This window comes from Parasteatoda tepidariorum, chromosome 1, assembly GCF_982258835.1.
Source record: "Parasteatoda tepidariorum strain Cologne lab strain chromosome 1, Ptep-v5.0, whole genome shotgun sequence".
In the NCBI taxonomy this organism is placed as follows: domain Eukaryota; kingdom Metazoa; phylum Arthropoda; class Arachnida; order Araneae; family Theridiidae; genus Parasteatoda; species Parasteatoda tepidariorum.
In genome coordinates, this window is record NC_141755.1 from 45,792,384 (window position 1) to 45,808,577 (window position 16,194).

General features: G+C 27.2%; 1 protein-coding gene across 1 annotated transcript; it reads right to left on the reverse strand.

Moving 5' to 3' along the window:
* Window positions 1-498: 498 nt before the first annotated feature.
* On the reverse strand, window positions 499-16,158 carry LOC107450182 (transmembrane protein 184C). Its single transcript, XM_043057535.3, has 9 exons — window positions 15,643-16,158; window positions 12,609-12,645; window positions 12,316-12,518; window positions 9,313-9,387; window positions 7,650-7,743; window positions 5,310-5,422; window positions 3,581-3,680; window positions 1,563-1,737; window positions 499-770 (listed from the first exon to the last, which is right to left on the reverse strand). The coding sequence occupies exons 1-9, from the start codon at window positions 15,894-15,896 to the stop codon at window positions 562-564; spliced, it is 1,260 nt and encodes a 419-aa protein (XP_042913469.1). The 5' UTR covers window positions 15,897-16,158; the 3' UTR covers window positions 499-561.
* Window positions 16,159-16,194: the final 36 nt, after the last annotated feature.

Genomic DNA, 16,194 nt, shown 5'->3' on the forward strand with positions numbered 1-16,194 from the left:
TCGATGCCTTAATAATCAGCCTTAAGATGTTCGGGGTAATAAGCATTCTCATTTTATAATAAATTGTAAGAAATTTTGAAATTTTTTTAATAGAATTAACATATTTTTGGAATAATTAGTATGTTTTGTTGATCAACACTTTTTAAATTTTTTGCTACTCATATCACTGGCATAGGGAAAAGTTAGATATAAAATCCTTAAGGTTTTCTATTTTTCTCTAGAAACTCTGCAAATAGATTTGTTTAAATTTTTATTTAAGAAATAAAATAGACCTTTAGCTCAAAAAAATGTGTAGTATATTTTTGAGGCAAATTAATTATTTTTTGTAAGTTCTATGCTAATACCTAGTTTTATCCAACTGGTTTTTAGTATACTTACTAGTTTGATAAAACTGGGCAAGTATAGAAATAATGAAAGAAAAAAAAACGTTTTGAAATTTTTCGTTCATCAGCACCTTCTAATTTTTAGACCCATCACTGCATAAATGAACATAAAACATTTATTTTAGAAATAAATATTTAATAAACTAATTATAAAATATGTACAAAAATGAATTATACATTATGTTTCTACTTCATGGCTAAGATCTTCAGCCTCTTCATAGTATGAATTCTTTGCTTTTGGTCTTGAAGGAGGATTCACACCTAATGTATTATAATTAGTTGAACTTGCAGATGGGTTTTCCATTTCATGGTTTGGAACCAGCAGTTGCTTCTCCTCTTCGTTCATCGCTAAATGTCTTCCAGAGACAGACATTTTCACTGTTTTACCTGTTGATGATTTTATTAATATTTATAGGGACCAAAAGTGTGTATTTTTTAAAACAATTATTCTTTTATACCATACTTTAAAAATAATTTTAAAAAACTTAAAGTTCAAGAAATTTCTGTTAAAAACTCTTCAGTGTCAAACAGGATGTACTAAACAATGAGTACACAAACTTATGGAAGGTTGTTGTTTTTATCACTGATTTAGGAGTCAGCTTATACTAATATACCTATAATATCCTGAAGTTAATATACCTATGAACTTAAGGTAATATTACAATAGGAGATTACCCATTGGGAAAATGGGTACAGTTCTAAGTTTTTCATGTTTGCACAATTTTAGATTAGATCAACACCATAATCACAAAGAAAAAATTGTAAGAGTCATAAAAAATAAGTATAACTTTAGCAATACTAAAAAAGGCAGCCAATAACTTTGGAACTACTTGGAGTTGATTGTTTTCCAGATTGAGTTTTTTCTTATTATTTTCAATAGCGTGCATTTTTTAATATTTTTACATATTTAAAGTATTTTTATGATTAACTTATTCATAGTGACTGTCTAGGCTGGCAATATTAATAAAAATATGAATACTGAAAAAGGAAAAGAATTTTGTGGCATAGTAAGAAACATATATTGGCCTTAGTTTACCTTTAAGACCTATCGTGCTCCCGACACGGAACTTTAAACTTGCGTAAATAGATAATTTTTTGATTGTATTAGTATCTAATGAAATATTAACTAGGGAATATGAAATTAAATGTAAAACTAAATAGTAGTATTAAATATCTCACCAACATGACGTAGATGATCAGAAACATCCTGTGTAACATCAGAAACATCCCACATACTCATGAATGATAAACAACAAGGCACTTGCTGAGCTGCCATGTCCACATAGGGTTTATGAGAGAATGCATAGTAATGAGCTACAGATGCCATGAACATTTCAATACAAATCAGAAAGTTCTAGAAAAGAGATTTTTATTTTAAAAAACAAAAGATTAACATCTAAAAAAGATGCATATGTGAAAATTAAAAATACACACAGAGGTCAATGAATTAGAAACTTTAGATTAATATTTATTGGACCTTTCGTTGCACAAAGAACAGCCCGTATTCATGAGAGCATTGATTTTGCAAGGGTCTGGATTGCATTTATGTCCAGATAATACCATGTAATTGTATATGCAGATTTAAAGATCTTGGTAAATTAAATGGAAGAAGGCCGTCCGAGATGCTTTTCCAAAATGCTATACATATTTTCTATTGTATTAAATTCAGGGTTTCGTAGCATCCGGGGAAGGAATTGAAAGTCAGCTTAATGTACATTGAACCTATTTTGAATGTTTCATTCACAATGTAGAGTTGCATTATTGCCCATAAAGTGTCTGTCACATTCGGAGTAAAAATAAAACATTGCCAGATACACTTGATCTAGTATTGCATGACTTTTTTACAACATTAAAATAATGTAGAAAAAAAAAAGACATTTAACACACCATATTCTTTTATTATTATCTTTAGAAAATTTTAGAGCAATTTTAAATATTGGTATCATCATCATATCTGGCTAGACAGCCCAGTGCCTTCCTTTGAATTCGAATCCACTTCTCTCTACTTTTGACACTTGTTCGCCAGTTTTTCTCCTTTAGAGTAAGGAAATCAGTCTCAACTAAATCTCAGCCTGGGTCTACCTCTTTTCCTGTTCATTAGGGGTTTGTGTAATAGGATTTTCTTTAAATTTGAGTCATCATTCCTTCTGAAAATGTGAGCTGCCCAGTTCATTCGATTTATTTTTATGAATTTCACAATATCTGGCTCTCTGTATACATATATTTAAATTTGCTCTAAAATTTTCTAGAGATTTATTCTTCAATTTTTTTCCAAAGTTTAGAAATTCAAGAATTAAAAATAAAATCCTATCAAAGTCCAAATTCAGAAAAACCCCACAACTGGTTATTAGATGTTGAAAAACCAAAATGTTATTAATAATTTTTAACTAATACTACAACTATTCTGTATATTTGCTACTACATATGTTACTATTAATATTACTACTTTATACTTTTCAATCGCTTCCAACTCTTATAATTGCTAAGCAATTAGTTTTATGTTTGATTCACAAACAAAAATTCAAACCACCTTAATGATTGCCGTGCAATTATTTTCCTCTTGCTCTAAAATCAAAACTCAATACATTCTATGATTGCAAATTGGTCCATATTCATTTCTGTTTTTTTAGATTGTGTAGCAATTTATTTTATGAAATCCTATTTGAATGAACTGTGTCTGTAAGATGAGGCTATATTATTTACTTTTAATAGTATTAATTGGATTTATCTAAATGTAAGTAGAAGACAAATAAAAATATTGAATTACACTTTATTACAGTACATTATTCAAAAATTAATAATGTTTCTGAAATATATGTGGCAGAACCTGACTCAATTCATTCCTAAAATTACAGACTGCTAGATGTAATAAACAAAAAATTAATTTTAAATATGATAAACAAATAATTGCAAACGATATTCAAATTCTTATTTCAATAACTGTACAATATACGGATGAAACATTTATTTCCAATTTAACAAAAAAGAAAAATGTGTTAATGAAAATATATATAAAAAAACCAAACAAATTGATAAAACAATGATAAATTTACTTACACACAAATTTTCTGAAAACTTACAAATATTAAAAAAACTCCTTATGCAATATTCTTATTGATTCTTCGAATTTTTTTTTTAGTATAGTAAGGTTTAAAATATAGTAAATTATCATTAGTAAGAGCTTAATTAATAGTTACCTGCAAACTTCTACCCACTTCTGCGACATCTGCACCAGGAGTGGTGAAGGATTCGGTTATCACACCCACATAAGTTAAAATAGCAATAATTACAGATTGGCTAAAAATAGAAAAAATAATAAATATAAAAAATTTATAAAAATGAATTGTACATTTTAGTAAATAAATTATTGGGAATTTTAGAAAACTAATCATCAATGTTTTAAGTATTATTTAAAATATTATTTACTTACCTATTAACTTCAAATTTAAACATGTAGTTGCATTTATTTTTCTTTTAAAATTAGGTAAAATCATGAAAATTAAAGTGGCAATGGAAAAATATACTGAGAGAAAAATTAATCTTTTTAATAATTAATTAAAGTGCAGAAAGCAATTCCTAATATTTTTAAACTAGACCAAAGAATGGTTTCTTTAAAAACCATGTAAACATACAATGAGGAAACTAGTTTACAATGCAAAAATCATTTTCTAATATTTTTAAAATAATTTTACACCAACTTCTAAAACAAAACTTTTTATTTCCAAGCAGAAATTATTAGGAATATTTTTTCTATTATCATTTATCATAAAATCAATAATATTATTAATCATAAAAGAATTCGTAATTTTTTGCAGTGATTTCTAAAAATTTTAACACTATTTCATTTCTACAGTTTTTTTTTTATTCGGTAGAATAACATGCAACTGTTTTTTTTTTTTTGTTTTTTTTTTCACAATTAAGACATATGCAAATCCGTGACGTTAAACCCAACTAGCTCAAAAATCAGGAGATAAATAAAATTAAGTTCATTGCAGGCTCAAACATACAATTTGTTGTAGTTAGCAGAATAACAAAAATTAGAACATGGCAAGATGAACATAACACAATGAAGCACAGTGACTTATATCAGCCCTTAGGTATCAATACATACATAACAGTACACTACATCACTTGGGCAATCATGTGTAACAACCGTGATGAATTGGTAACATTATCTTAAGATTCAAAGTTATTTCTTGCTTCAAGTATTCACAGAGTACAAAGTTTATTGGTCTTGGTCTGTATATCAAAAATTGTTTCAAAACAGCAAGATACTGGGTAAGAAAGAATAAAAGACCGTTCCTTATTTGACATCAAAGACCACATAAAAATTTATCAGCTTTCGCTCATGTAAGTAGAAAGACAAAATGGCTTATGAATCTCTATCATTCCACAATTTCAATGAACTTTCTGCACGCAATATTCTGGCTGAAGAACCAAGTGATTTTATCTGTTATCCGAAAAAGGAAAAAAAAGTCGAACACCTGGTCATATTAATCCAACTATCTGATTTACAAAACATCGATGCCAGCAATTAATGTTCAAAATAATTATTAAAATTGCATGAAAATAAAAACATATGCTAATTACTTGCTTATGAAAAGTAATGTGAGAGCTCAGCTCCCTGGTAAATCACCACATAATTATACATATATAAAAAAGGCACAAACAAGATCTCATCTATATGCAAAATTTAATAATTTGAACATAAAAATAGGCTACCAATTTTATCGAAGTATCATTCTTAATTTCTTCAAATAATTCTCACTAAACTAGCTGGGGTATTTCTTTATACGAAGCATTTAGACATTACAACGTTGCTAATTGCATTTTGTAATGTTTGTAAGATTACTTTGATGATATAAACATTTATAGATGTACATTAGTTTTAAAAATATAGAATAAAAAACTTGGATTAATACTTACAAAAATGAAAAAAACACCACAGCTTTGATGCAAAGAAATTTGGCAATGGGTTTCATTGGTGCTAACTCATTTTTATTGGCTTGATAAAATAGAACTAGAGAGTACATTGCTACCTAAAGACAGATATGATGGGAAAATGAAAAATATAGCCATGCATTGATAAGTTCTAAAATGAAAAAAACTGAATACAACATTTCAAAAAATATTCCACTCTAGACAGTTTCCACTGCCACTATATAACTCTTATGATTGGTTTGAAATAATTTTTATTTTATGACAATTAGCATATTTATAACACAAAATTAAAAATTATACAATTAAAAGATCCTAAAATTTTTATTCTATTAACAAAATTTGGTTCCACACATTTAATTTCTGATTCTATTGGGATAAAATTATAACTTCATTTTGCTGGGTAACCATTGCAATTTCATCCTCGAACAAGTTTTTTTTCTCTTATTTAGTTTTTAGTTACTATAAAAACTATTTAAGTGCTTCTCGCTAAAGATATTATTTAGCCTAATCCCTTTCAAAAATATAGAATAAATTATTAATATATAAAAATAATATAAAGCAATATAATCATTAAACATTATTAAGTAATAATTATTAATATATAAAGTAAATTAGTATTATATAAAAAATTACAACAAATTATCTATTTTATTAGCAAAAAGTTGGTTCCTTATAATTTGTTGCAATTTTAATTAGTTTTGTAATAACTATTTTAACTGTACTCAGTTTTACATCATAAAAATTATTATAGCTACCATATATCCCTGCGTATAGATAGACCACCTATTTTTGATTACAAAGTAGAAAATTTCTAAATTTAAAAAACATGAAAGAATTTATTAAGACTACAAAATTTTCCTTAATTAAAAATGTTTCACATTCTTCTCTATGGATACTACCTTCAAATCCTATTAAACGTGTAGCAAAATGTAGATACAGATGATATTATAAATTCTTTTAAAAAGTGTTTATTTTCAAATTCTTTGGGTGGAGAGAAGAGGACTTTTTGTGGAACTCAGCAGATACAGATGAAGAAGAATCAATTGCATAGAGGGAGCTTTATTGTGACGCTACAAACTTTATTGTATCTGAGACAGATGATTTTCTAGAATCTTTAAATTCATAGTTTCATAGTATATTTTAAAAGTTTTCATTGTGTTAAATTGTTTGAATTACTCTTTAATAATTTATCTTAGTTTTTCTTATTCTTAATTTATTTTCTGAATGTAATTTAAAGTATAGTTTCTAAAAAAAACCTCTTTAAGTAAATAAAATATGTGAGGAAAGGCAAAATTAATCATACATAACTTATAAATAACAGTTTTTTGAAAAGGTAAATTGATACAGAGTAATTCATCTCTATCTAATTCTTTTCAGTGTATTAATATCTCGCAATCAATGAATGTCCGATTTTATTACCTGTGTATAAGTCAACCCCCTGATTTTTATACAATTTTGGGGGTTTGAAAAGTTGCCTTATACACTGAGATAAAGGGTAATCAAAAACTAAATTTAACTTATTCACCAATTAACAATTGTAAAACAGTAATTTAATTGCCTTTATTGCAATCTCAAGTACAAATCTTGTTCCTTAAGTTCTTAAATACTTTTTTGGTTATTGTAGAACTTGTTGAATGTTTCGTGCCAAAAAGATTATTTAACAATAGTGCCAAATGTTAATTCTCATATTCAATAGCACTAATAGTTCAGAAATAGCAAAGGATTTTTACATAAATGAACTATGTGAGGCTTGTACTTGTTTTTACTTTTGTCATTGCTATTTAGACAAGCAAGCTATTTTTTTTTACCTTAAATGTAATGAGACAAAATCAAAGTCTATTGGATGAATAATTTGCAAAAAGTTTGCAATTCTTATAATTATAGTTCTATTGGCTTTTATTTGATCTCATCAAAATCAGCATAAAAAACCATTTGAAAAAGTACCCTATTTGTTTAGATAGCAGTATTGTAAAGTTGACCTCTAAAAATATTGCTACTAATAATATGTTATTCTAATGAGAAAGCATCTCGCCCACAGTCGGGTGGTTAATGGAAGTTAAGGCCTCACAATTCAAAGACCACCTGCATGGCGGTGGCATTGTGCACTGGCCACCTTTACTTCCCAGATTAGAATAACCATATCAATTTGAAACCTGTTAAAATTCAAGCCCACGTAGGGGACAGAACCTCATCCTTCCCAATGACAGTCCTTAACCACTATTCCTTTGCTACTCATATAATTACTTGAAAAACTAATAATAAGGACTAAAATAATAATGATTTTTAAGAGCCAACTGCATACAAATGATATAATAAAATACTTACAAATTGTGATATATTATTAATTGCCACAATATATGGATAAGCATACTTTGGATCAAACTTTCCCTCTCCATAGACATCACACATTTCAGTTATTCTAAAAATGTCAGCAAAGTATTAGTTTTTTTTTTTTTTTAAATATATAAATTACAAATTTAAATTCTAAAAGAATATAATGCAACAAATTTCACAATCCAAAGTTTTAAAAATATAAAATTAAAAAAATTTATAAAATAGAATTTGAATACAGTTGTCTCTCATAAAGTGTGGATTCTCAATGCAGAACATTTTTCTTCAACTCAGGAATCCACCTGAAGTAACAACGTTCTTTTTGATTAAATAAAAATGTCATTTTGTTCATCCCAGAATTTTTCAGAATTTGTTTTCCTTAATAAATCTAAGGTAATTCGATAAAATTCAAAATTGTATTTTTTTTAACTATATCTAGTTTCAATTATTTGTTTTTGTTTTCAATTAACTGAATGATTTTTATTTTATTAATGACAAAATGTTTATGAAATAAAACATAACAAGTGCAAGGAGACATAACAGTTTACAAGGAAAACGGCCATATCGATAGATATGCATAAGTAGCATCCTTACAAACTTATTTTATGATCGATTTTGGGTCGTAATTTATTTTGAGTCATCATTAAACTACCAATGTTAGCCCCCATATCTATCTGGCAGATATGGGGGCAGAGAGGTTATTTTCAATAAAAGAGAGGGTACTTATTGTTTATAGGGACCATGAAGCCAAGCTTGCCCATACATAGGAATTACACCAACTTCTGATTTAATCAGGTCACCAATTACTGATAATACACATAGGTGTATCAAATACAACAATATCATCACTAATGATAACAATAAATATGAAATAGGAAAATATCACGATCACTACTGATAACTTTAAAAATTTAATATAATAATTTTGAGACATAACTTATCAAAAATATAAAAAAATTGTAAAAAGTTTTATTTAAAAAAATTAATAAAAAAAACACTGTTTGCACTAATTAGAATATTTTAATTTTCAGCAATTTAAAGATTCAGTGATTAAAAACCTCAGCGTTAAAAAAACAAAATTACCCTAAAATATTAAATATTAATCAAAATTTTAATAAAATATAAAATATTTCAATGATTCTCAAATAATAATTTTAAAACTTTATGAATAAAATTTTTGTCACTATTCAGAATTTTAAAATGTTGAATAATTTAGTAATTAAATTATTATAAACCGGAGTGATCAAAAGCCGCGGTGTTAGAAAAAAAATATTAAAATTATTCATATATATTTCTATGGTTACAGATAATAAACCACAATTTAAATACTGAATAAAGTGATAGAGATCTCCAGTTTATGTTCTTTATGAAATTAAAAAAGAAAATAAATAAAATTTTAGGCGCTTCTCATAATATTTTAATACAAACTCATTCTTAATAAAATTATTGAAAACAAATTATTGAAAGTCATAGAGTTTGAAAGCCAAAACATTCCAAAATTATCTCTGATAAGTATTTTTATCGTCAGAAATAATAATTTAAAGATTGTACACAGAACTAGAGAAAAAAAATTTGGCATTTTTAAGAATATTTTAATATTTAAACAATTAAATGAGTAAATATGAACAATTTGAAACATATCAAAAATGAAACTCACAATGATATCAATGTAGTAATGGGACGGATTACAGTATATTGAAGAATTCCATGTTTACAAGCTTGAATGAAATACCTAGATAAAAATGCGAACTAATGAAAGAAAAATATTTATAATCTTTAATACAATCCAAATAAGATAAAAATAATTTAAAGAGTGATTAAAATAACACAAAACATCACACACATAGCACAAAATAAAGTTGTTGTGTGAGGTACAAAACTTTCAATTTCTATTCTACATACTGAAGTGAAGTATTTAATCAAATTCTTAAATTGTAACAATTATTTTGGTTATCATATGCAATAAGTGCACAAAATATCACAAGTCATACTAGCTTAAATATTTATGGAAATATGAATATTTTAATAAAAAAACAAATTTTTCTGTCTTTTGTCTTTTTTTTTTTTTTTTTGCTTAAACTTAAAAAATAATCAGTATAATGAAACAAAATTTATAGAGCAATTTAAAATTAATTGCAAAATTTTTGCCTTGAAATTTGAAAAAAATTTGAAGACTGTGCAATACATAAGTCATTAAAGTAGTTATTTTATAGCACACATGCACAGAAAAAATTTAACATATTTTTTCAGAATTCGATGTCAGAATGTCAGATTTGAATATCTTAAAAAGCAACTTAAGTAGTTTTTACACTTTTTAGAAGAAAGTTCAAAATGATAAGGGGTATTCTACAAATAGTATTTAGTATCATAAGACAAATTCAGTAACAAATGATCAAACCTTACAATAAACGTTCATACACCAAAATATGATACTATAAGGAAAGAAAACATGCAAATGGAAAAACAGTTTTATGTGAGGGATGATCCCCAACAATACCAGTGTCATTTTTAATAAATCTTGTTTAATAGTACAAAATAAAATTTGTGGAAAACCCTTTATCATGTTGAGCTTCTTTTAAAGAAGTACGAAAAAAATTCAGAAAATTGCTTGAAACATTTGACACTTTAAAGATATTCAACTCGGCCTTTTTTTTATTAAGTACCAAATACAATTGACAACAAATTTTTAAAAAAAATCTAAATTTTCCTGAGCATGTGAAGTATAAAACTACTATTTCAATTAGACATTTCTTGCACAGTTTTAAACAAATTTTTCTCAAATTTTAAAGCTTAAAGCGATAATTTTGTAATTAATTTCAAATTGCTCCAAAAATTTTGTTTAATTTTATTGAATATTTTTAAAGAGTAAAAAATGTAAGACAAAAAAATTAGTTTTTTATAAAATTGTCCATATCTCCACAAATATTTAAGCTAGGTTTACGAAATTTTGTGCAATTATCGCATATAGTAACCAAAATAATTGTCACGAGTAACAAATTTACTGCTATATTTTTTGGTAAAGGATATTCAAAAACACTATTTTAAGTTTGTAATTTCTTGTCGGTCTCTCAAAGCTCTCAAAACTTTTAACTTCACTGATAAGTATGAGAAATTGCTTAAACTAAGACTTCTAAATTCATAAAATAATTCTTTAAGTATTTTTTGAGAAAGATAAGACATGGGTTAGAACAGAAGTGATTCCATTATTTTGTCCAACACTTGTATATATATATACATATATATTAGAAGAAAAATTTTGAAGATAAACTAAAACAAAAAAAAATATTGCCTAACATGAAACTGAAAAGATTACCGCAGCAAAGAACCACAAAGGATAAAACCAAAATGCAATAATATGAAATAACATACTAAATATCACCTTGGGAATACCGCAACAGGAAAATTCGAAAAGCTTGTAACAGGAAATATCCTAAATATCAAAAAAGAAAAAGCATTAAAATAGAAATTGAAATGGAGGTAAAGACATACATGGTAGCTCTATCAAGGGGACATTACCATGTAGTCAGTGCGGAAGCAGACCCTGCGGTTGGCATCAACCAAGAAAGACAAAAAAAAAAACCAAAAGCAAATCAGTTGAAGATATGTCGTGATCTTCGAAAATTGAAATAAAACTACATAAATTAACAGATGAGATGAATTTTTTTTTTCCGGTTGAGAAGCAAAGGTTACAGGTTCAAGTATTTAATTAGTTTGCATGCAAAGATGGAGAACAAAAATCTATCTATAAATAAAAAATTTAAAGATATAGAGGAGACAAAAAAATATACTCTACAAAAAATTATTTAAGCTAATCAAATGGAAATACAGACAGGCACCCAATTATGTTTCAAGATGAACAAGGTAGGTAACTTGGAATTATATATTTTATACTTTTTCTCTCCAATTTTCATTCATTTAATTTTCATCATATGAATAGGATATTTAATATATACATATATTATATATATACCATATCTCCTTCCATATACCATATCTAACCAAAAAGTACAGTTATACCAGGGCTATCTCCTTCTTGGGCTGAGGGCCCAAGAAGGAGATAGCCCTGGTATAACTGCACTTTTTGTACACATAATCTTTAATAACTTTTGATTTATTCATCCCTTTCCACTCAGTTTTTGTCTCATTTCCTTCAGCGTAAAAAAAATATGTAGGAATTTGTACCTTAGTTGTTTAGTTTAGTATTTCAGATCCATAAAGAGGTATAGTCAAGAAGTTGTACTTTTTTTATATTTCTTACTTGCTAAATCCCTTATAAATTCTGAACTATTAGTTCCATTGACTTAATTTCATTCTTGTCATTCAATTTAACATTAAAAACAATACCTACCTCACTTGTCTAAATAGTAATGAAAGTTTATTCTCCTTATGACCTACTCATAACCTCAAGGGGAAGGAACAAATTTCAAAATCAGAAAACTGCCATATTGGACTCAAACTACAACTTTTAAAACCATTTCAAGTTTTCTCCTAATAATTTCTGTATTCAATTGCTTAGGTACTGGCCTATATATTGTACACACAAAAATTTGTTTTTAAAAAACTCAATAATATTTTTCAAATGACCTTTGTTTTAGAAGAAATAGTGATGAACATAAGGGGTTTTCTTAATAAATAATGAAAAAAATGAAAAAGGACTTACTTTCCAGCAGGACATGGTGGAAAACAGCAGAGAGGAAATATATATTTAACTGGTGGTCGAGTCTCTAATATTAATGTCATGTCCATTTCATAATACAGAAAATTCAGCAAAAATATCATAAAGTTATAAATTACATAAGCTTCATAACATTCACGTAGAACATCCAAATAAATACCAGTTTTTGGAAAAGCCAATGCTAACCACTATAAAAAAAATAAAAAAAATATTCTCAAAGTATGTAAAAGTACACATTCTGATAAATGCAATTTAAAAGAGAGAGAAGAAAAGCTTACTGCATTCAGGGCATATATTGGAACCATCCATAATATTCTACAAAAAGAAAAGGAAATTGTTTGTCATAATTTAGAGGGAACATGAAAATATCTTTACTGTGCAGACAAAAGTAGTGTTACAAAATAAAGCAAATGAATACAAAAAAAACAATATCTCTTGACATTTTTTCTAAAAGGAGAGCTTTTGTCTCTTCTATTAAACAGTATATAATGCAGAGATATATCTGTAAAAGGAAGAGTTTGTGCATGCATTTTCTCACAACTCCTGAACCATTTGAGCTAGGATCCGGAAATTCAGATAGCAGGTGAAAGGGGAAATTTTAACCACCCAATCATTCAAACATTTTAATTAGTCTCTTTAGGAGAGACATGTGAAAAAAAAATTTCTCATCTGTTTAGTATATGCCCTTGTTATAAATTCAACTGTAAACGATTTTTTTTTCTTTAAAAATTGAAAAGATAATACGAGTAATATTTGTTAGCTTACAGCTTTATTTAATCAAAACAGGAGGTCATTTGCCTATTCTTTAAAAATCGAATTTTTTTTATATATTATGTCCAATAAGCTCAATAACAAATGTGGATAGCTTGCTACTATTACTCACTGAATTAGTATTTAATTTATTTACAATGCATTTACTTTGTTGATAGTTCCTCCATTGCAAGGTGTTCCCAGTGCTGGCAATAGGTATGGGGGGGGGGAGTGCCAAATGAGACTCAGATTAAATGTTCTCAAAAAAATTTTATTTCCTCATTTTTTTCTCTAATATTGCTTGCTTGAAAAATATATTTACAGGTTATTATTTTTTTAATTATATATTCTTAGAATTACTTTCTATAAGGTTTAGGTTCAATGAGAAAAAGTTTTACTGATGGAAAGAACAGCGTGCAGCAATAAATCTACTTGTTTATAATTGAATATAAAGAGTTCCACTTTTTCCAAAGGCTGAGATAGAGATGCGAACTTGTTAAGGACTGTGGATAAATATTTTGTAGGGGAAGTCATTGAATGTATGTTTCTTTATTTAATAAATTCGATTTATAGGGTTTTTACCAACTACTACTTTTAGATCATTTAACGGCTTATCTGAAAAGGCACTTTTTTAGAGTTGCATGCTGCATTTAACCTTTCATGACTTAACCAAATGACTTGGCAAAATAACCAAAAATTTGCAAATTTCAGTTTATAGTTCTCTACAGTTTTTTAAAATATGTTGTTGAATCTGGAGCAGTTATATCTATAGGTGAGACGAGCTGTAAACTTCACGCAATATTTTAAAAGTGTGAATGCTACACCAAAACCGGGAGATAATGCATTTAAAGAATGACCATGTGAACTCTTCATTTAATTTTAATTTTTTTTATTTACTGTGTTATGTCTAGCTAATTTTATGAAAACAGGAAAAAAAATTTAAAAACAAAACATTACTTTGGAATGTAGGTTTAAAATTAAAAGATTTTTTTTTTGTAATGCTTTTACTTTTTAATCAAAGATAAAAAAAGAATGCAAGAATGATTTTTTTATGCTATGTCCGATGTGTCATTAATTATTTTATTACATATGATCTTTACTGTTTTTTTTTTTTTAATGAAAAATCCTTTTTGAATACATTTTCAAAAATAAATGTATTTTAATTAAAAATGTATGTTGCATACTTTAAACTATTAATCATTTTGTTTTTTGTACAAATATGAAATAATAATAGGAATTGATTTTCTAATAAAAAACAGTGTGTGTTCAGATAGTTATGAGTCTTGGATGTGAACTACATGTGAACCTGTGTGCCAAATGTACTCTTAATATAAAATGTGAAATTGTTGATTTAAATCTTGATATTTAATGTAGAAAACACTTTGGAAAAATTTCTTGAAGATGAAATGTCTGCTTTTGATTTAACAATTTTCTTAATAAATGATTAGGGAGAGTAAAATGTAGATGTAGATGAAGAAAACACCAATGACTGGTTAAATTTTGATGCAAATGATCAGGAAACAGAACATTTTAGCAATAAAGAAATTTTAGGTGGAGTATTAGGTGCAGATGAGGAAAAAAAAAAGGAAGATCAGACTAAAAAATAAGTCATGATATACATATTGAAGAACAAATTCAATACAAAGAAGAGCAAGATGCTGTGATACTTTGTGCCAAAATTTTGCTAAAAAATCCGTCATATAATTTTAATAGAAAGGTCAGTGTAATGGCAGGTCATATTCTTAAGCAGAGTACAAAATGTAATTACCAAGTAATAAATTAAGTAAATAACAATACAAATATAACAGCAATTGGCTTTCCCTCTTAGTTAATGATATCTTATACAACTCTTATAAAAGTAGGTTTATTATATAGAATCAAATGTTATTTTGGAGATATTTCATAGTTGTACATGAAGAAGATTTATGTATCCTCATCTACAACTAAAAACTAGAAAAAAACGTTCCAAGAAACTAAAACAAATATCCTAGAACTAGACCAACTCTAAGGGTATAACTCGCAGCCCCCTTCGGGCAAGCCTTAACATTAAATAAATAATAACAAGAAACTATAGCAATAAGATAGCACTTTAAAAAAACTTCATTTGGCTACAAAAATATGCAGATATCCACGTCAACTTTTTTTTAAACCTGCTTATTTTTGAGACCAAGTGAAGTTTTTTAATCAAGTGAAACCTCGACATATGTTTTTAAAGTTTTTGTAAGCTTAAAATCACTTTGGTGACTTGGCAATAGTAGTTGCATGAACAGATACCAATGCAGAAATATCTTAGAAGAGGAATCTGAATCAGAATTATCTCCAAATCTTGGCAACGTTAAAGCAATGGCCCACGAAAACTAATAAAACAAAGAGTTTTTTTACTTTAAATAAAATTAAGAAAAATATGTTCTAATACAGTTGAGTTTGTCTCGTAATGTGTAGATAAGGATACGAAAATATTCCCCAGATTTCCACACAGATAAGGGTGCTATATAAGAAATTGATATGTTATTTAAGGAATTATTTTGGTGAAAAGTAAATTTAATTATCTTTTTCTAATACCTTATGATATATCTTTGCAAATAAGGCTTATTATAGTGAACCAAATGCTGTGTTATTTCCCAGAAAGTAATGGGTAGGGCCATCATAACAAACACTCCACTTGTAAACCATGCTTGAACTTGGGGTGATGTTCCATTTTTTTGTAGTTTGACACAAAAGAAAGGTAACAAAACCAAAATAATCAGAGCATAAGATAACATCACAACTGGACGAATCCATAGTCTCCATCTCGAAAAAAACCAGCCCGTGCACATAGTTTATGATGAAATTTTATAAGATATTAAAAATAGAGACAGCTCTCATACATGGCTTAAAATAAAATATCATCAAGAAAACTGCTGTGTAAGCTTTTGGCTTCAAAATTAGGAAATAAAGCACATGCTTAAACTGATTTCTAAAATTTATTTAAAGTAATTTTTACAGCATAATAGCACTAATAGCTAACAAATTTTAGAAAGACTCATAACTATGTTTGTTTACATTCACTGTTGTCATGAGTCACAGTGACGTAATATTATGGCTTCCAACTTTTTATATGGAAAGAACTGAAAA